Source organism: Anomaloglossus baeobatrachus, chromosome 12, assembly GCF_048569485.1.
Source record: "Anomaloglossus baeobatrachus isolate aAnoBae1 chromosome 12, aAnoBae1.hap1, whole genome shotgun sequence".
NCBI classification, from domain to species: domain Eukaryota; kingdom Metazoa; phylum Chordata; class Amphibia; order Anura; family Aromobatidae; genus Anomaloglossus; species Anomaloglossus baeobatrachus.
The window spans coordinates 48,801,605-48,822,079 of record NC_134364.1 but is presented as its reverse complement, the minus strand read 5'-3'; the positions used below and the strand labels follow the sequence as shown (position 1 = coordinate 48,822,079).

At 52.9% G+C, this 20,475-nt stretch overlaps 1 protein-coding gene across 1 annotated transcript in view; it reads right to left on the bottom strand.

The window, feature by feature from the left end:
- Positions 1-20,475, bottom strand: part of EXOC5 (exocyst complex component 5) — a 146,280-nt gene that overhangs the window by 23,323 nt on the left and 102,482 nt on the right. The window contains exon 13 of the mRNA XM_075330100.1: positions 317-425. Within this exon, the coding sequence (XP_075186215.1) occupies positions 317-425 (109 nt within the window). The remainder of the gene's footprint in view (positions 1-316; positions 426-20,475) is intronic.

The following is a 20,475-nucleotide window of genomic DNA, read 5'->3' as shown; positions in this document are numbered from 1 at the left end:
CCGCAGCGCGGAGTCCTCATCTCGTGCAGTCAGCTGATCAGTGTGTGACAGCGCAGTGCTCATATGCGGATCAGCTGACTGCATGAGATGAGGAAGGTGCGCTGCGGGGGGGGATCGGCGGGTGGGCGAGTATAAGCTGCTCGTACCTCACATTTCTGCTTGCATCATGAAGCAAAAAAAAAAAGATTCAGGGCAACTGCTCGTATCTTGAAAAATTCATAAATTGGTGCACTTTAGGTCAAGGTATTACTGTATGGGCAATTATTAAATAAATATTAAAGAAAAAAAAAAAAAAGAAGAAGAAGAAAAGCCTTACCTGCTAATCCTATTTCCAAGGCATAATCAATGTGTTCAATGCATAAGAAATCAACAAGTCTGGAAAATATTCTAAATGCATTCTTTGGGAGGTCGGATGGATCAGAAAGCTGAAACCGTGAACAAAAAAAAATAAAAAATAAAAGAATAAACAACATAATAGTAATTTCCATACTATATTATAAACTATATGGAGTAAAGTATATGCCCCCCCCCCCACACTACAGCTACTGGGGCTCTCATCACCTCCCATTCTACAGCCGTACACATTAATATGGAGTTGGTCCCTTTCTAGATATAACAGCTTTTGCTCTACAAGATTTTGGAGGGGTCTGTGGGAATCTTTGTCCATTCATCCAGAGGAGCATTTGTGAGGTCAGACACTGATGTTGGAGGAGATGACCGGGCTCCTAATCTTTCTAGTTCATCCCATAGGTGTTGGGTTGGGATGAGGTCTGGGCTCTGTGTGACCAGTATGTTCTTCCACTAAACTCCCCCAAACGTCTTTATGGACCTTGGGAAAAAGAAAAAGGAGCTTCTCCAAACTGATCCAAATAAAACTGGAGTCTACAAACTGTCAAAAAAGTCTGGTATGATGAAGAGTTAGGATTTCCCTATACTGGAACTAAGGGGCCAAGATCAACCCCCCTAAAAATATCTTCATAGCATTATCCCTCCTCCACCACATTGTACAGCGGGCACAATGCAGTCAGGCGGGTAACGTTCTCCTGGCATTCACCAAACCCAGAATCGCCCATCAGATGCCAGATAGAGAAGTGTGATACAACACTGCACAGAACACATCTCCTCCACAATCAGGGCGTAGAGGCTTTACACCGCTCCATCCGATGCTAGGCATTGTGTTTGGTGATGTAAGGCTGCTGCAGCAGCTTGGCATTGTGCTTGGTGATGTAAGGCTGCTGCAGCAGCTTGGCATTGTGTTTGGTGATGTAAGGCTGCTGCAAAAGCTTGGCATTGTGCTTGGTGATGTAAGGCTGCTGCAGCAGCTCAGCATTGTGCTTGGTGATGTAAGGCTGCTGCAGCAGCTTGGCATTGTGCTTGGTGATTTAAGGCTGCTGCAGCAGCTCGGCATTGTGCTTGGTGATGTAAGGCTGCTGCAGCAGCTTGGCATTGTGTTTGGTGATGTAAGGCTGCTGCAGCAGCTTGGCATTGTGCTTGGTGATGTAAGGCTGCTGCAGCAGCTCGGCATTGTGCTTGGTGATGTAAGGCTGCTGCAGCAGCTCGGCCCGGCGGTCACAGTGTTTGTGCTGATGTGAATACCAGAAGAGGTCGGCACTCTGCAGTTATGGAGTCAGCAGGGTAGTATGGACTTTTTTAGTCTGTGGCTTTAGCGACAAAGACATGATGATATTGGAATGATGAAAAGCAGAACTGCTGTGGGAATACTAGACTGAAAAATACAATGGACTATCTGAAAAAAGTGAAAAACATGAAAAATGGAATGTGCATAACTGCTATGAATAATATAAATATAAGAGATGTTTAGCCATTGTATTGATCAATGCAAAAGAGCAACAGGTGAGGTGACATATAGGCTAGGGACCCCAAAAGAAGGGAATTTTGTTTACTTACCGTAAATTCCTTTTCTTCTAGCTCCAATTGGGAGACCCAGACAATTGGGTGTATAGCTTCTGCCTCCGGAGGCCACACAAAGTATTACACTTAAAAGTGTAAAGCCCCTCCCCTTCTGCCTATACACCCCCCGTGCCTCACGGGCTCCTCAGTTTTGGTGCAAAAGCAAGAAGGAGGAAAGTTATAAATTGGTTTAAAGTAAATTCAGTCCGAAGAAATTTCGGAGAACTGAAACCATTAAACATGAACAACATGTGTACACAAAGAACAACAGCCCGAAGGGAACAGGGGCGGGTGCTGGGTCTCCCAATTGGAGCTAGAAGAAAAGGAATTTACGGTAAGTAAACAAAATTCCCTTCTTCTTTGTCGCTCCATTGGGAGACCCAGACAATTGGGACGTCCAAAAGCAGTCCCTGGGTGGGTAAAATAATACCTCGTAATAGAGCCGTAAAACGGCCCTTTCCTACAGGTGGGCAACCGCCGCCTGAAGGACTCGCCTACCTAGGCTGGCATCTGCCGAAGCATAGGCATGCACCTGATAGTGTTTCGTGAAAGTGTGCAGGCTCGACCAGGTAGCCGCCTGACACACCTGCTGAGCCGTAGCCTGGTGCCGCAAAGCCCAGGACGCACCCACGGCTCTGGTAGAATGGGCCTTCAGCCCTGATGGAACCGGAAGCCCAGAAGAACGGTAGGCTTCGAGAATTGGTTCCTTAATCCACCGAGCCAGGGTTGATTTGGAAGCCTGTGACCCCTTACGCTGGCCAGCGACAAGGACAAAGAGTGCATCCGAGCGGCGCAGGGGCGCCGTACGAGAAATGTAGAATCTGAGTGCTCTCACCAGATCCAACAAGTGCAAATACTTTTCACATTGGTGAACTGGATGTGGACAAAGAGAAGGTAAGGAGATATCCTGATTGAGATGAAAGGGTGATACCACCTTAGGGAGAAATTCCGGAACGGGCCGCAGAACCACCTTGTCCTGGTGAAACACCAGGAAAGGAGCTTTGCATGACAGCGCTGCTAGCTCAGACACTCTGCGAAGCGATGTGACTGCTACTAGGAAGACAACTTTCTGCGAAAGGCGTGAAAGAGAAGAAGGGAATTTTGTATACTTACCGTAAATTCCTTTTCTTCTAGCTCCAATTGGGAGACCCAGACAATTGGGTGTATAGCTACTGCCTCCGGAGGCCACACAAAGTATTACACTCAAAAGTGTAAGGCCCCTCCCCTTCTGGCTATACACCCCCAGTGGGATCACTGGCTCACCAGTTTAGTGCAAAAGCAAGAAGGAGGAAAGCCAATAACTGGTTTAAAGACCAATTCAATCCGAAGAAACATCGGAGAACTGCAACCATTCACATGAACAACATGTGTACCGAAAAAAACCCCTAAGAAAACAGGGCGGGGCGCTGGGTCTCCCAATTGGAGCTAGAAGAAAAGGAATTTACGGTAAGTATACAAAATTCCCTTCTTCTTTGTCGCTCCATTGGGAGACCCAGACAATTGGGATGTCCAAAAGCAGTCCCTGGGTGGGTAAAAGAATACCTCGTGGTAGGGCTGTCAAACAGCCCTTTCGTACAGGTGGGCAACCGCCGCCTGAAGGACTTGTCTACCTAGGCTGGCGTCTGCCGAAGCGTAGGTATGCACCTGATAATGCTTGGTAAAAGTGTGCAGACTCGACCAGGTAGGTGCCTGGCACACCTGCTGAGCCGTAGCCTGGTGCCGTAATGCCCAGGACTCACCCACGGCTCTGGTAGAATGGGCATTAAGCCCTGAGGGAACCAGGAGCCTAGCAGAACGGTAGGTTTCAAGAATTGGTTCCTTGAGCCACCGAGTCAGGGTGGATCTGGAAGCTTGCGACCCCTTACGCTGACCAGCGACAAGGACAAAGAGTGCATCCGGACGGCACAGGAGCGCCGTGCGGGAATGTAGATCCTGAGTGCTCTCACCAGATCCAACAGATGCAAATCCTTTTCAAATTGATGGACTGGATGAGGACACAAAGAAGGTAAGGTGATATCTTGATTGAGATGAAAGTGGGATACCACCTTAGGGAGAAAGTCCGGAATCGGACGCCGAACCCCCTTGTCCTGGTGAAGACCAGGAATGGAGATTTGCATGACAGCGCTGCTAGCTCGGACACTCTCTGAAGAGACGTGACCGCTACTAGAAAGGCCACTTTCTGTGAAATACGGAAAGGGAAACAACTTTCAAAAGCTCGAAAGGCGGCTTCAAGAGAGTCATTAGAACCTTGTTCGGACTCCAGAGCTCTAATGGCCGCTTGTACGAAGTGATGAGAAGACAAACTCCCTGCAGGAACGTGCATACCTGCGGAAGTCGGCTAGGCGTTTCTGAAAAAATACAGATAGCGCTGAGACTTGTCCCTTAAGGGAGCTGAGCGACCAACTATTTTCCAACCAAGATTGTAGGAAGGAAGGAAAAATAGGCGATGCAAATGGCCAGGGAGAAACTCCTTGAGCAGAGCACCAAGATAAGAATATCTTCCACGATCTGTGGTAGATCTTGGCGGACGTTGGCTTCTTGGCCTGCGTCATGGTGACGACCACTCCTGAGATAATCCTGAAGACGCTAGGATCCAGGACTCAATGGCTACACCGTCATGTTCAGGGCCGCAGAGTTCAGATGGAAAAAAGGGCCCTTGAAACAGCAAGTCTGGTCGGTCTGGTAGTGGCCACGGTTGGCCTACCGTGAGGTACCACAGATCCGGGAACCCCGACCTCCTCGGCCAATCTGCGACCAATGTTGAACTGAGGCGTCCGCCGCCAGAGCTCGATGATCGTGAGATTGTGCTATGAAGCCGGAACAAAGTTGTTGTGCCGTGACGCCATTATGTCGACGTCCGGCATCCCGCAGCGGCGACAGATCTCCTGAAACCCGTCCGGGTGAAGAAACCAGTCCCCTGCGTCCATACCCTGGCGACTGAGGAAATCTGCTTCCTAGTTTACCACGCCTGGGATGTGAACTGCGGATATGGTGGATGCCGTGTCTTCTACCCACGTTAGAATCCGCCGGACTTCCTGGAAGGCTTGCCGGCTGCGTGTTCTTCCGTGGTGGTTGATGTATGCCACCGCTGTGGAGATATCCGACTGAATTCGGATGTGCTTGCTTTTCAGCCACTGCTGGAAGGCTTGTAGGACAAGATACACTGCTCTGATTTCCAGAACATTGAGCTGAAGGGTGGACTCTTGCTGAATCCACGTACCTTGAGCCCTGTGGCGGAGAAAAAACTGCTCCCCACTCTGATAGACTCGTGCCTGTCGTAACTACCGCCCAGGATGGGGGTAGGAAGGACCTTTTTTCTGACCATGAGGTGGGAAGAAGCCACCACCGTAGGGATTCTTTGGCCGCCTGAGAAGGGGAGACGTCTCTGTCGATGGGCGTCGACTTCCCGTCTCATTGGCGGGGAATGTCCCATTGTAGTGGACGCAGATGAAACTGCGCGAAAGGGACTGCCGCCATTGCTACCATCTTACGTGAGAAGTGCATGAGGCGTCTCAATGTGTGCGACTGATCCTAAGGAGAGATTGCAGTTTTGTCTGTAGTGAACGCTGTTTGTCTAGCGGAAGCTTCACTATCGCTGAGAGAGAATGAAACTCCATGCCTAGATATGTTAGTGATTGGCCCGGGGTCGGATCTGACTTTGAAAAGTTGATGATCCACCCGAAACTCTGGAGAGTCTCCAGCGCAACGTTCGGCTGTGTTGGCATGTTCCTTAAGAGGGTGCCTTGACAAGTAGATCTCCCAAACACGGGGTCACAGAGTGACCTTGAGATTGCAGGACTGGTACTACTGCTGGCATGACCTTAGCGAAGACCCGTGGGGCTATCGCCAGCCAGAAGGCAAGGTTACGAACTGAAGGTGTTCGCGTCTTATAACAAAGCGTAGAAACGCTGGAGCTCTGGATCAATCGGCACGTGGGGATAAGCATCCTTGACGTCTATCGATGTTAGGAAATTTCCTTGAAACATTGAGGCGATGACGGAGCGGGGGATTACATCCGGAACCGCCTGGTGTTCACGAGCTGGTTGAGCCGTGTTAGATCCAGAACGGGACGGAAATACTCGTCCTTTCTTGGCATCGCAAATCATTCGGAGTAAAAACCGTGACCTTGTTCCTGAAGAGGAACGGGGGTCACCACTCGTTGTGCCTTTAGAGTGCCCACCGCCTGCAGAAGAGCGTCGGCTCAGTCGGGAGGTGGAGAAGTTCTGAAGAATTGAGTTGGAGGACGAGAACTGAACTCTATCCTGTACCCGAGAGACAGAATGTCTCTCACCCAACGGTCTTTGACCTGTGACAGCTAAATATCGCCAAGGCGGGAGAGCCTGCTACCGACCGAGGATGCGGAGAGAGGAGGCCGCAAGTCATGAGGAAGCCTCTTGGAAGTGGGTTTTCAGGCTGTCTTTTTTGGGTGTGACTGAGCCCGCCAAGAAACTGAGCTCCTCTGATCCTTTTGAGTCCTCTTTGGACGAGGAGAAATGGGACCTGCCCGAGCCTTGAAAAAACCGAAAACCCCGACTGTCCCTTGGTATGTTGGGGTTTGTTTTGTCTGGGCTGAGGTAAGGAAGAATCCTTACTCTTGAACTGTTTAATGATTACATCTCACGCACACTAAACAGTCGGTCAGCAGAACAAGGCAAACTGGTTAAGCCCTTTTTTGGAAGCAGAATCTGCCTTCCATTCAGTTAACACCCAGGCCCTGCGTAAAACCACGGAGTGAGCGGACGCCACTGTCGTACGGGGCGTAGAGTCCAGGACAGCATTAATCGCCTAAGACGCAAATGCAGACATTTGAGCGGTTAAGGATGACACTTGCGGAACAGATGTACGTGTGACCGTGTCCATCTGTGTAAGACAAGCTGAAGTAGCTTGGGGTGCCTCTACGGCTGCTGGAGCTAACAGCGCGCCGATAGCCTCATAGATGGATTTCGACCAGAGATCCCTCTGTCAGTCAGTGGCATCTTTAAGTGCAGCCCCATCTTCCACTGCAACTATGGATCTAGCTGCAAGCTGGAGATTGGAGGATGCCCCTTGGGACACTGGGTCCAGCCATTGCCCACGTCAGGGGGTAGGGATAACGTGTATCCTCAGCCGTTTGGGGAAGCGCTTAACTGGATAAGTGTGGTGTTCCTGGACTGCCTGTGTAAAGTCAGGGTGGTCAAGGAAAGTATTTAATTTACGCTTGGGATACGTGAATGGAATTTCTCCTGCTATGAAGCTGACTCTTCCACTGGAGGAGCTGGGGGAGAAATAACTAACATTCTATTGATGGACGCTATGAGAGTATTGACTATGGCGTCACCATCAGGTGTATCCAGATTGAGAGCGGTCTCAGGATTAGATCTTGAGCAGCTATCTCCGCCACATCACACAGAGAGTCCGCTTGCTGGGACCCTGACTAGTGTGATGAAGTCGATGGCCGCTCATAGTGAGCCTCTCAGACTATCTGGGACTGTCGTCCGTGTCAGAGCCGTCACTCTGGGAAGCACATGACCCCTCGGAGCTCAAAGTTGTTCCCACTGAGGGGGACCATGGATAATGTGAACAGTGGCCATGGATTTGAGAGACTTGTCTGGACTGCAAGGCTTCTAGTATCATAGCCATAGTCTCAGAAAATCTGTCAGTAAATACTGCAGGCACCGTCCCCATGTCCTGGACGGTTAGCAGAGACTCCGTAGTATACAATGGGGGTCTATGTACACTGCCGGCCATATAGCCATACATGCTGTACCGGCTGCATAGAAAACATGTGCTTCTGCACCTCTGTTTTACACAGACAATATGCTGTTATGTCCTCCGCACAATCAAGGAGGGTATATACAAAAATGCAGCTAAACAGTGCAATGCATAGTGAATAAACATATATGTATATGTGCACTTCGGCACTAGTGGAGTCAGCCCCACAGGTGCTGCTTAACGCCTGGTCACAGCGGTTGTGTGACTATCCGAATCCCTGCCAGGGATTCCTAAACTTGTCTCTTCTGTCGCTACAGAAAACACTGACAAGAATGGCTGCCGGCGTCCTGTGCAGAGGAAGAAGCCGTGGGCGTGCCTGAGAAAGTGCGGGAATCCGGCTTCACAGTGTACACAGTGAGAGGGGTGGAGTATGCAAAGCATACTCCAGCTCTCAGCGCTGCCGGATTCACCGTGCATCCAGTGAGAGGGGTGGAGTATGCAAAGCATACTCCAGCTCTCAGCGCTGCCGTGCTGTGCAGCGTTACGCCCCTACCCTGACTGGCAGGTCTGTGGGCGGAAACGAAGTGAGACTAGGCCGCGCAAGCCGGGGACTCGAGTTATAAGCGCGGCCGGCATATAAGCCTTGGTCGGCGCGGAAGTCCCCGGCGCACCACAAGTCCCAGCCGCGCCCGAAATAAAAATGGCAACGGCGGTTAGCGCGGTAGTCCCCTAATACACTAACACACCCAGCAAGCTGTAGTGTGCGATGGCACTAGTGCGGGCAGCGCCGCCGTCCCTGGCGCACTAACACACCCAGCAATGCTGCCGTGTGTCCGTGCGCGGTCCCCACAGGGACACAGAGTACCTTAACGTAGCAGGGCCATGTCCCTGAGGATACTCCGCTCCATGTCCAGCAGATTCCCAGGAGCTGTGGATGGAGCACGGCCTCAGTGCCTGGAGACCGATAGGATCCCACTTCACCAGAGCCCTCAGGGGGATGGGGAAGGAAAGCAGCATGTGGGCTCCAGCCTCCGTACCCGCAATGGATACCTCAACCTTAACAAACACCCGACAAGAGTGGGGTGAGAAGGGAGCATGCTGGGGGCCCTTTAGTATGGGCCCTCTTTTCTTCCATCCGATATAGTCAGCAGCTACTGCTGACTAAACAGTGGAGCTATGCGTGGATGTCTGACCTCCTTCGCACAAAGCACAAAACTGGTGAGCCAGTGATCCCACTGGGGGTGTATAGCCAGAAGGGGAGGGGCCTTACACTTTTGAGTGTAATACTTTGTGTGGCCTCCGGAGGCAGTAGCTATACACCCAATTGTCTGGGTCTCCCAATGGAGCGACAAAGAAATATCCTTCATTGGCTCGAAGGGCGGTTTCTGAAGAGCCATCAGAACCCTGTTCAGATCCCAGGGCTCTAACGGACGCTTGTAAGGAGGGACTATGTGACAAACCCCCTGCAGGAACATGCGTACCTTTGGAAGTCTGGCTAGGCGCTTCTGGAAAAAGACAGAGAGCGCTGAGACTTGTCCCTTAAGGGAGCCAAGCGACAAACCTTTTTCCAATCCGGATTGAAGGAAGGAAAGAAAAGTAGGTAAGGCAAATGGCCAGGGAGTAAAACCCTGATCAGAGCACCAGGATAAGAATATTGTCCACGTCCTGTGGTAGATCTTGGCGGACGTTGGTTTCCTGGCCTGTCTCATAGTGGCAATGACCTCTTGAGACAACCCTGAAGACGCTAGGACCCAGGACTCAATGGCCACACAGTCAGGTTGAGGGCCGCAGAATTCAGATGGAAAAACGGCCCTTGAGACAGCAAGTCTGGTCGGTCTGGTAGTGCCCACGGTTGACCCACCGTGAGATGCCACAGATCCGGGTACCACGACCTCCTCGGCCAGTCTGGAGCGATGAGGATGGCGCGGCGGCAGTCGGACCTGATCTTGCGTAACACTCTGGGCAACAGTGCCAGAGGAGGAAACACATAAGGCAGTTGAAACTGCGACCAATCCTGCACTAATGCGTCTGCCGCCAGAGCTCTGTGATCTTGAGACCGTGCCATGAATGCCGGGACCTTGCTGTTGTGCCGGGACGCCATTAGGTCGACGTCCGGCATCCCCCAGCGGCAACAGATCTCTTGAAACACGTCCGGGTGAAGGGACCATTCCCCTGCGTCCATGCCCTGGCGACTGAGAAAGTCTGCTTCCCAGTTTTCTACGCCCGGGATGTGAACTGCGGATATGGTGGATGCTGTGGCTTCCACCCACAGCAGAATCCGCCGGACCTCCTGGAAGGCTTGCCGACTGCGTGTTCCGCCTTGGTGGTTGATGTATGCCACCGCTGTGGAGTTGTCCGACTGAATTCGGATCTGTTTGCCTTTCAGCCACGGCTGGAACGCCTTTAGGGCCAGATATACTGCCCTTATCTCCAGAACATTGATCTGCAGGGAGGACTCTGGCTGAGTCCAGGTACCCTGAGCTCTGTGGTGGAGAAAGACCGCTCCCCATCCTGACAGACTCGCGTCCGTCGTGACCACCGCCCAGGATGGGGGTAGGAAGGATTTCCCCTTCGACAATGAAGTGGGAAGAAGCCACCACCGAAGGGAGGCTTTGGCTGCCTGAGAAAGGGAGACGTTCCTGTCGAGGGACGTCGACTTCCTGTCCCACTTGCGGAGAATGTCCCATTGAAGTGGACGCAGATGAAACTGCGCAAAAGGAACTGCCTCCATTGCTGCCACCATCTTCCCTAGGAAGTGCATGAGGCGCCTCAAGGGGTGTGACTGGCCTTGAAGGAGAGATTGCACCCCTGTCTGTAGTGAACGCTGTTTGTCCAGCGGAAGCTTCACTATCGCTGAGAGAGTATGAAACTCCATGCCAAGATATGTCAGTGATTGGGCCGGTGTCAGATTTGACTTTGGGAAATTGATGATCCACCCGAATCTCTGGAGAGTCTCCAGAGCAATGTTCAGGCTGCGTTGGCATGCCACTCGAGAGAGTGCCTTGACAAGCAGATCGTCTAAGTAAGGGATCACCGAGTGTCCCTGAGAGTGTAGGACTGCTACCACTGTAGCCATGACCTTGGTGAAGACCCGTGGTGCTGTCGCCAGGCCGAAAGGCAGTGCCACGAACTGAAGGTGTTCGTCCCCTATGGCGAAACGCAGGAAGCGCTGATGCTCTGGTGCAATCGGTACGTGGAGATAAGCATCTTTGATGTCGATTGATGCCAGGAAGTCTCCTTGGGACATTGAGGCGATGACGGAGCGGAGCGATTCCATCCGGAACCGCCTGGTTTTCACGTGTTTGTTGAGCAGTTTTAGGTCCAGAACAGGACGGAAAGATCCGTCCTTTTTTGGCACCACAAACAGGTTGGAGTAAAAACCGTGACCCTGTTGCTGTAGAGGAACAGGGATCACCACTCCTTCTGCCTTCAAAGTGCACACCGCCTGAAGAAGAGCATCGGCTCGCTCGGGGGGCGGGGATGTTCTGAAAAACCGAGTCGGAGGACGAGAGCTGAACTCTATCCTGTAACCGTGAGACAGAATGTCTCTCACCCAACGGTCTTGTACCTGTGGCAGCCAGGCGTCGCAAAAGCGGGAGAGCCTGCCACCGACCGAGGATGCGGTGTGAAGAGGCCGAAAGTCATGAGGAGGACGCTTTAGAAGCGGTTCCTCCGGCGGTCTTTTTAGGACGTGACTTAGACCGCCATGAATCGGAGTTCGACTGACTCTTCTGTGGCCTGTTGGACGATGAGAATTGAGACCTGCCCGCGGGCCGAAAGGTCCGAAATCTCGATTGTACCTTCCGTTGTTGAGGTCTCTTCGGTTTGGGCTGGGGTAAGGATGAATCCTTTCCCTTGGATTGTTTAATGATTTCATCCAATCGCTCACCAAACAGGCGGTCGCCAGAAAATGGCAACCCGGTTAAGAATTTTTTGGAAGCAGAGTCTGCCTTCCATTCACGTAGCCACATGGCCCTGCGGACCGCCACCGAATTGGCGGATGCTACCGCCGTACGGCTCGTAGAGTCCAGGACAGCATTAATAGCGTAGGACGCAAACGCCGACGCCTGAGTGGTTAATGACACCACCTGCGGAGCAGAGGCACGTGTGACTGCATTAATCTGCGAGTGACAAGCTGAGATAGCTTGGAGGGCCCATACGGCTGCGAATGCCGGAGCAAAGGACGCGCCGATAGCCTCATAGATGGATTTCAACCAGAGCTCCATCTGTCTGTCAGTGGCATCTTTGAGAGAAGCCCCATCTTCCACTGCAACTATGGATCTAGCCGCCAGTCTGGAGACTGGAGGATCCACCTTGGGACACTGAGCCCAAACCTTGACAACGTCAGGGGGGAAGGGATAACGTGTGTCCTTAAGGCGCTTAGAAAAGCGTTTATCTGGACAAGCTCGGTGCTTCTGGACTGACTCTCTGAAGTCGGAGTGATCCAGAAACGTACTCATTGTACGCATAGGAAACCTAAAACGGAATTTCTCCTGCTGAGAAGCTGACTCCTCAATTGGAGGCGCTGGTGGAGAAAGCTCCAACACCTGATTGATGGTCGCTATAAGGTCGTTCACTATGGCGTCTCCCTCTGGCGTATCTAGGTTGAGAGCGGCTTCAGGATCAGAATCCTGACCTGCCACCTCCGCTTCATCCTCTAGAGAGTCCTCCTGCTGAGACCCTGAGCAGTGTGATGAAGTCGAGGGAATTTCCCAGCGAGCCCGCTTAGGCGGTCTGGGACTGCGGTCCATGTCAGAGACCTCATTTTGGGACCTATAAGTCACCCCAGGAGCATTTTGCTGCTCTAACTGAGGGGGGCCTGGGGTCAATGAAACAACAGTGCCCGGGGCCTGAGTTACCGGCCTGGACTGCAAGGCTTCTAGTATCTTAGCAGACCATTTATCCATACTCTCAGACAGTTTGTCAGCAAATACTGCAAACTCTGTCCCTGTCACCTGGACAGTGGTAACAGGTGGTTCCCCTTGGGCCACCAGTGACAGCGGCTGCGGCTGAGTAAGTGCCACAGGGGCCGAGCATTGCACACAATGAGGATCGGTGGAACCTGCCGGTAGTATAGCCGCACATGAAGTACAGGTTGCAAAGTAAGCCTGTGCTTTGGCACCCTTGCTTTTTGCGGACGACATGCTGTTGTCTCCTCTGAGTACAATGCAGGAGGGTATATAGCCAAAAGAAGGGAATTTTGTTACTTACCGTAAATTCCTTTTCTTCTAGCTCTTATTGGGAGACCCAGACGATTGGGTGTATAGCACTGCCTCCGGAGGCCACACAAAGCAATTACACTAAAAAGTGTAAGGCCCCTCCCCTTCTGGCTATACACCCCCAGTGGGATCACTGGCTCACCAGTTTTAGTGCAAAAGCAAGAAGGAGGAAAGCCAATAACTGGTTTAAACAAATTCTCTCCGAGTAACATCGGAGAACTGAAAACCGTTCAACATGAACAACATGTGTACCCGCAAACAAACCAAAAATCCCGAAGGACAACAGGGCGGGTGCTGGGTCTCCCAATAAGAGCTAGAAGAAAAGGAATTTACGGTAAGTAACAAAATTCCCTTCTTCTTCGGCGCTCCATTGGGAGACCCAGACGATTGGGACGTCCAAAAGCTGTCCCTGGGTGGGTAAAGAAATACCTCATGTTAGAGCTGCAAGACAGCCCTCCCCTACGGGGAGGCAACTGCCGCCTGCAGGACTCTTCTACCTAGGCTGGCGTCCGCCGAAGCATAGGTATGCACCTGATAATGTTTGGTGAAAGTGTGCAGACTTGACCAGGTAGCTGCCTGGCACACCTGTTGAGCCGTAGCCTGGTGTCGTAATGCCCAGGATGCACCCACGGCTCTGGTAGAATGGGCCTTCAGCCCAGATGGAACCGGAAGCCCAGCAGAACGGTAGGCTTCAAGAATTGGTTCTTTGATCCATCGAGCCAGGGTGGCCTTAGAAGCCTGCGACCCTTTGCGCTTACCAGCGACAAGGACAAAGAGTGCATCCGAACGGCGCAAAGGCGCCGTGCGGGAAATGTAGATTCTGAGTGCTCTCACCAGATCTAACAAATGTAAATCCTTCTCATACCGATGAACTGCATGAGGACAAAACGAAGGCAAAGAGATATCCTGATTAAGATGAAAAGAGGATACCACCTTCGGGAGAAACTCCTGAATGGGGCGCAGCACAACCTTGTCCTGGTGGAAGACCAGGAAGGGAGCCTTGGATGATAGTGCTGCCAGCTCAGACACTCTCCGAAGAGATGTGATCGCTACCAGAAAAGCCACTTTCTGTGATAGTCTAGAAAGTGAAACCTCCCTCAGAGGCTCGAAGGGCGGCTTCTGGAGGGCAACTAGTACCCTGTTCAGATCCCATGGATCTAACGGCCGCTTGTACGGGGGTACGATATGGCAAACCCCCTGTAGGAACGTGCGCACCTTAGGAAGGCGTGCCAAACGCCTCTGAAAAAAGACGGATAGCGCCGAGACCTGACCTTTAAGGGAGCCGAGCGACAAACCTTTTTCTAACCCAGATTGCAGGAAAGAAAGAAAGGTAGGCAATGCAAATGGCCAGGGAGACACTCCCTGAGCAGAGGACCAGGATAAGAATATCTTCCACGTTCTGTGGTAGATCTTAGCGGACGTGGGCTTCCTAGCCTGTCTCATGGTGGCAACGACCCCTTGGGACAATCCTGAAGACGCTAGGATCCAGGACTCAATGGCCACACAGTCAGGTTCAGGGCCGCAGAATTCCGATGGAAAAACGGCCCTTGGGACAGTAAGTCTGGTCGGTCTGGGAGTGCCCACGGTTGGCCGACCGTGAGCTGCCACAGATCCGGATACCACGCCCTCCTCGGCCAGTCTGGGGCGACAAGTATGACGCGGCTGCAATCGGATCTGATCTTGCGTAGCACTCTGGGCAAGAGTGCCAGAGGTGGAAACACATAAGGGAGCCGGAACTGCGACCAATCTTGCACTAGGGCGTCTGCCGCCAGCGCTCTTTGATCGCGAGACCGTGCCATGAAGGTTGGGACCTTGTTGTTGTGCCGTGACGCCATTAGGTCGACGTCCGGCACCCCCCAGCGGCGACAGATTTCCTGAAACACGTCTGGGTGAAGGGACCATTCCCCTGCGTCCATGCCCTGGCGACTGAGGAAGTCTGCTTCCCAGTTTTCTACGCCGGGGATGTGAACTGCGGATATGGTGGAGGCTGTGGCTTCCACCCACATCAGAATCCGCCGGACTTCCTGGAAGGCTTGCCGACTGCGTGTCCCCCCTTGGTGGTTGATGTATGCCACCGCTGTGGAGTTGTCCGACTGAATTCGGATCTGCCTTCCTTCCAGCCACTGCTGGAAGGCTAGTAGGGCAAGATACACTGCTCTGATTTCCAGAACATTGATCTGAAGGGTGGACTCCTGCTGAGTCCACGTACCCTGAGCCCTGTGGTGGAGAAAGACTGCTCCCCACCCTGACAGACTCGCGTCTGTCGTGACCACCGCCCAAGACGGTGGTAGGAAGGATCTTCCCTGTGATAATGAGGTGGGAAGAAGCCACCACTGCAGAGAGTCTTTGGCCGTCTGGGAAAGGGAGACTTTCCTGTCCAGGGATGTTGACTTCCCGTCCCATTGGCGGAGAATGTCCCATTGAAGTGGACGCAGATGAAACTGCGCAAACGGAACCGCCTCTATTGCCGCCACCATCTTCCCGAGGAAGTGCATGAGGCGTCTTAAGGAGTGCGACTGACTGTGAAGGAGAGCCTGCACCCCAGTCTGTAGTGACCTCTGCTTGTCCAGCGGAAGCTTCACTATCGCTGAGAGAGTATGAAACTCCATGCCAAGATACGTTAGTGATTGGGTCGGTGACAGATTTGACTTTGGGAAGTTGATGATCCACCCGAACGCCTGGAGAGTCTCCAGTGCAACACTCAGGCTGAGTTGGCATGCCTCTTGAGAGGGTGCCTTGACCAGTAGATCGTCCAAGTAAGGGATCACAGAGTGTCCGTGAGAGTGCAAGACTGCTACCACTGCTGCCATGACCTTGGTGAACACCCGAGGGGCTGTCGCCAGACCAAATGGCAGAGCTACGAACTGAAGATGGTCGTCTCCTATCACGAAGCGTAGAAAGCGTTGGTGCTCTGTAGCAATCGACACGTGGAGATAAGCATCTTTGATGTCTATTGATGCTAGGAAATCTCCTTGAGACATTGAGGCAATGACTGAGCGGAGGGATTCCATCCGGAACCGCCTGGCGTTCACATGCTTGTTGAGCAGTTTTAGGTCCAGAACAGGACGGAAGGAGCCGTCCTTTTTTGGAACCACAAAGAGATTGGAGTAAAATCCTCGCCCCCGTTCCTGAGGGGGGACAGGGATCACGACTCCTTCTGCTCTTAGAGAGTCCACCGCCTGCAGCAGGGCATCTGCTCGGTTGGGGTGTGGGGAGGTTCTGAAGAACCGAAGTGGAGGCCGAGAACTGAACTCTATTCTGTACCCGCGAGACAAAATGTCTGTTACCCACCGGTCTTTGACCTGTGACAGCCAAATGTCGCAAAAGCGGGAGAGCCTGCCACCGACCGAGGATGCGGAGGGAGGAGGCCGAAAGTCATGAGGTAGCCGCTTTGGAAGCGGTTCCTCCATTTGCTTTCCTGGGGCGTGAGTGAGCCCGCCAGGAATCTGAGCTCCCTTGTTCTTTCTGAGTCCTTTTGGACGAGGAGAATTGGGCCTTGCCCGAGCCTCGAAAGGACCGAAACCTCGACTGCCACTTTTTCTGTTGAGGTTTACTTGCTCTGGGCTGTGGTAAGGAAGAGTCCTTACCCTTGGACTGTTTTATGATTTCAGCCAATGGCTCACCAAACAGTCTGTCTCTAGATAATGGCAAGCTGGTTAAGCATTTTTTGGAACCAGCATCTGCTTTCCAGTCCTTTAACCACAAGGCTCTGCGCAAAACCACAGAATTGGCGGACGCCATAGCGGTACGGCTCGTAGATTCTAGGACAGCATTGATAGCATAGGTCGCAAACGCAGACATTTGCGAAGTTAGGGACGCCACTTGCGGCACTGCTGGATGTATGATAGCATCCACCTGTGCTAAACCAGCTGAAATAGCTTGGAGTGCCCACACGGCCGCGAATGCTGGAGCAAACGACGCGCCGATAGCTTCATAGACAGATTTCAACCAAAGGTCCATCTGTCTGTCGTTGGCATCTTTAAGTGAAGCGCCATCCTCTACTGCGACTATGGATCTAGCCGCAAGCTTGGAAATTGGGGGATCCACCTTTGGACACTGGGTCCAGCGTTTGGCCACCTCAGAGGGAAAAGGATAACGGGTATCCTTAGAACGTTTAGAGAAACGCTTGTCTGGATGAGCGTCGTGTTTCTGGATCGATTCTCTGAAGTCAGAGTGGTCCAAAAAAGCACTTAATTTACGCTTGGGATACAGGAAATGGAACTTCTCCTGCTGTGCAGCTGCCTCCTCTGCAGAAGGGGCTGGGGGAGAAATATCCAACAGTCTATTAATTGCCGATATAAGGTCATTAACCATGGCGTCACCATCAGGAGCATCCAGATTGAGAGGGGCCTCAGGATTAGAATCCTGATCACCGTCCTCAGTCTCATCACAGAGAGACTCTTCTCGCTGAGACCCTGAGCAGTGTGATGACGTGGAGGGTCTTTCCCAGCGAGCACGCTTAGGCTGCCTGGGACTGTCATCTGAGTCAGAGACTTCAGCCTGTGATGCTTGAGACCCCCTTGAAGTACGGATTAGTTCCAACTGAGGGGGACCGGAGAGCAGAGACACAGCAGTGTCCATGGTCTGAGTAGCTGGCCTGGACTGCAAGGTCTCCAGGATTTTAGTCATAGTCACAGACATTTTATCAGCAAAAACTGCAAAGTCTGTCCCCGTCACCGGGGCAGGGTTCACAGGCGTCTCTGCCTGGGCCACTACCACCATAGGCTCTGGCTGCCGAAGTGCCACTGGGACTGAACATTGCACACAATGTGAGTCATTGGAGCCTGCCGGTAGATTAGCCCCACATGCAGTACAAACAGTGTACACAGCCTGTGCCTTGGCACCCTTGCGTTTTGCGGATGACATGTTGCTGCCTCCTCAGAGCAGTACAGGGTGTCCAGCCAAGAAGCGACCTTACAGTGCAACTATATATATATATGGTACCAAGAAAAAAGTACACTAATATAACACTGAGGCACAAGTGGGGCCAGCACTAAAGTGCAGCTTACCGCCCGCTTAGGAGCGGGTGTGTGGTCGCCGAAATCCCTTTAGTCTGGGTCTCCCAGAGCCTGCTGCCTTTCCCCAGCCAGACCGCATGTGTAATGGCTGCCGGCGTCCTTGTGGAGAGGGGGGGCGGGCCCTGGGCGTATACAGACGAAGAGCGGGAAGCCTGCTTCCCACTGTGCCTAGTGAGAGGGCTGGAGCATGTAAATAAAGCTCCAGCCCTCGGCGCTGCCAATTGAGCAGCGTCTCTCCCCTACCCTGATTGACAGGGTGGGGGCGGGAACGAAGCGGCGCTAGGCCGCAGAAGCCGGGGGCTAAAGTTAGAAGCGCCGCCGCCGTAAAAGCGCGGTCGGCGCAAAGTCCCCGGCGCACCACAAGTCGCAGCTGCGCCGCCGCTCCAGTAGCGGTCGGCGCAGTAGTTCCCAACATATAACGTCACTCAGCAAAGCTGCAGTGACCTAACCCCAGCGCACAGCGCTACTGTCCCCGGCGCACTATAACGCTCAGCAAGCCTCGAGAGTGTCCGTGCCTGCCGGGGACACAGAGTACCTAAGAGTTGCAGGGCCTTGTCCCTGAACGGCACTCCCGCTCCAAATCCAGCAGGTTCTCTGGGTCTGTGGATGGAGCCCGGCCTCAGGGCTTGGAGGCCGGCAAGATCCCACTTCCACAGAGCCCTCCAGGGGATGTGGAAGGAAAACAGCATGTGGGCTCCAGCCTCTGTACCAGCAATAGGTACCTCAACCTTACAAGCACCACCGCGGGTGAGAAGGGAGCATGCTGGGGGCCCCATATGGGCCCTCTTTTCTTCCATCCGATATAGCCAGCAGCTACTGCTGACTACAAACAGTGGAGCTATGCGTGGATGTCTGACCTCCTTCGCACAAAGCAGAAAACTGGTGAGCCAGTGATCCCACTGGGGGTGTATAGCCAGAAGGGGAGGGGCCTTACACTTTTTAGTGTAATTGCTTTGTGTAGCCTCCGGAGGCAGTGCTATACACCCAATCGTCTGGGTCTCCCAATAGAGCGCCGAAGAAATCAACAGTGCGACCGTACAGTGTAAATGTATAGCATATAAGCATATATATATATATATGTACACTTCGGCACTCAGTGGGGCCAGCACCCAGGTGCTGCTTACCGACCGCTGAAAGCGGTTGTGTGATCACCAGATTCCCAGCCTGGGCCTCCCAGAGCCGTGTTGTCTCTCCTCTCCAGCGTCAGAGTTGCTGACAGGAATGGCTGTCGGCGTTCTGTGGGGAGGAGGGGGCCGTGGGCGTGCCCCAGAAAGTGCGGGAATCTGATACCCCACTGTGCTGTATGAGGGGGGAGGAGAATACACAGTATGCTCCAGCCCTCAGCACTGACGTCCTGTGCAGCGTCCCGCCCTTCCCCTGACTGGCAGGCCTGGGGGCGGGAGTATGCGATACTAGGCCGCAAAAGCCGGGGACTAAAGTTATAAGCGCGGCCGGCAAATAAGCGCGGCCGGCGCGGTAGTCCCCGGCGCACTAACACACCCAGCAGAGCTGCGGTGTGTATGGCACAAGCGCTTCATGCGCGGTCCCCCAGGGGGACACAGAGTACGTCACAGTAGCAGGGCCTTGTCCCTGACGATACCCGGCTCCTGTCCAGCAGATTCCTCAGGGGCTGCGGAGGGAGCACGGCCTCAGTGCCTGGAGGCCGATTAGGATCCCACTTCACCCAGAGCCCATTAAGGGATGGGGAAGGAAAACAGCATGTGGCTCCTGCCTGTGTACCCGCAATGGGTACCTCAACCTTAACCGCACCGCCGACCAGAGTGGGGTGAGAAGGGAGCATGCTGGGGACCCTGTTATGGGCCCTCTTTTCTTCCATCCGACCTAGTCAGCAGCTGCTGCTGACTAAGATGTGGAGCTATGCGTGCATGTGTGCCTCCTTCGCACAAAGCATAAAAACTGAGGAGCCCGTGAGGCACGGGGGGTGTATAGGCAGAAGGGGAGGGGCTTTACACTTTTAAGTGTAATACTTTGAGTGGCCTCCGGAGGCAGAAGCTATACACCCAATTGTCTGGGTCTCCCAATGGAGCGACAAAGAAATAGAGATTACCTTGGCGTTGGTTTTGGGGCTCCTTTACATTGATCAATACAATGGCTAAACATCTCTCATTCCTATTATTCATAGCAGTTATGCACATTCCATTTTCATGTTTTTCACTTTTTCAGATAGTCCATTGTATTTTTCAGTCTAGTATTTCCATAGCAGTTTTGCTTTTCATCATTCCCATATACATTGTGACTGGTGTGCAACTCTTTATCCTATTGTATAGTTATGTTTTTTGAGTCTTGCACCATGATCACACCATTGGTGTTCCAGACATACATTCTTTAGATGATACGATTGGGACACGCGTCACGTTTTTCATTCATCCCACTGCCCCAAACGTAGAACCTCGCGATCCGGCGTATGACATCTGGGCCCATTCCCCCATAGTGTATAACAGGCGGCCCCTCGCCCCCGGCGGGTCACAGGCGGCCCCTCGCCCCCGGCGGGTCACAGGCGGCCCCTCGCCCCCGGCGGGTCACAGGCGGCCTCTCGGCCCCAAGTGTATAACAGGCGGCCCCAAGAGTATAACAGGCGGCCCCAAGCGTACAACAGGCGGCCCCTCGCGTATAAC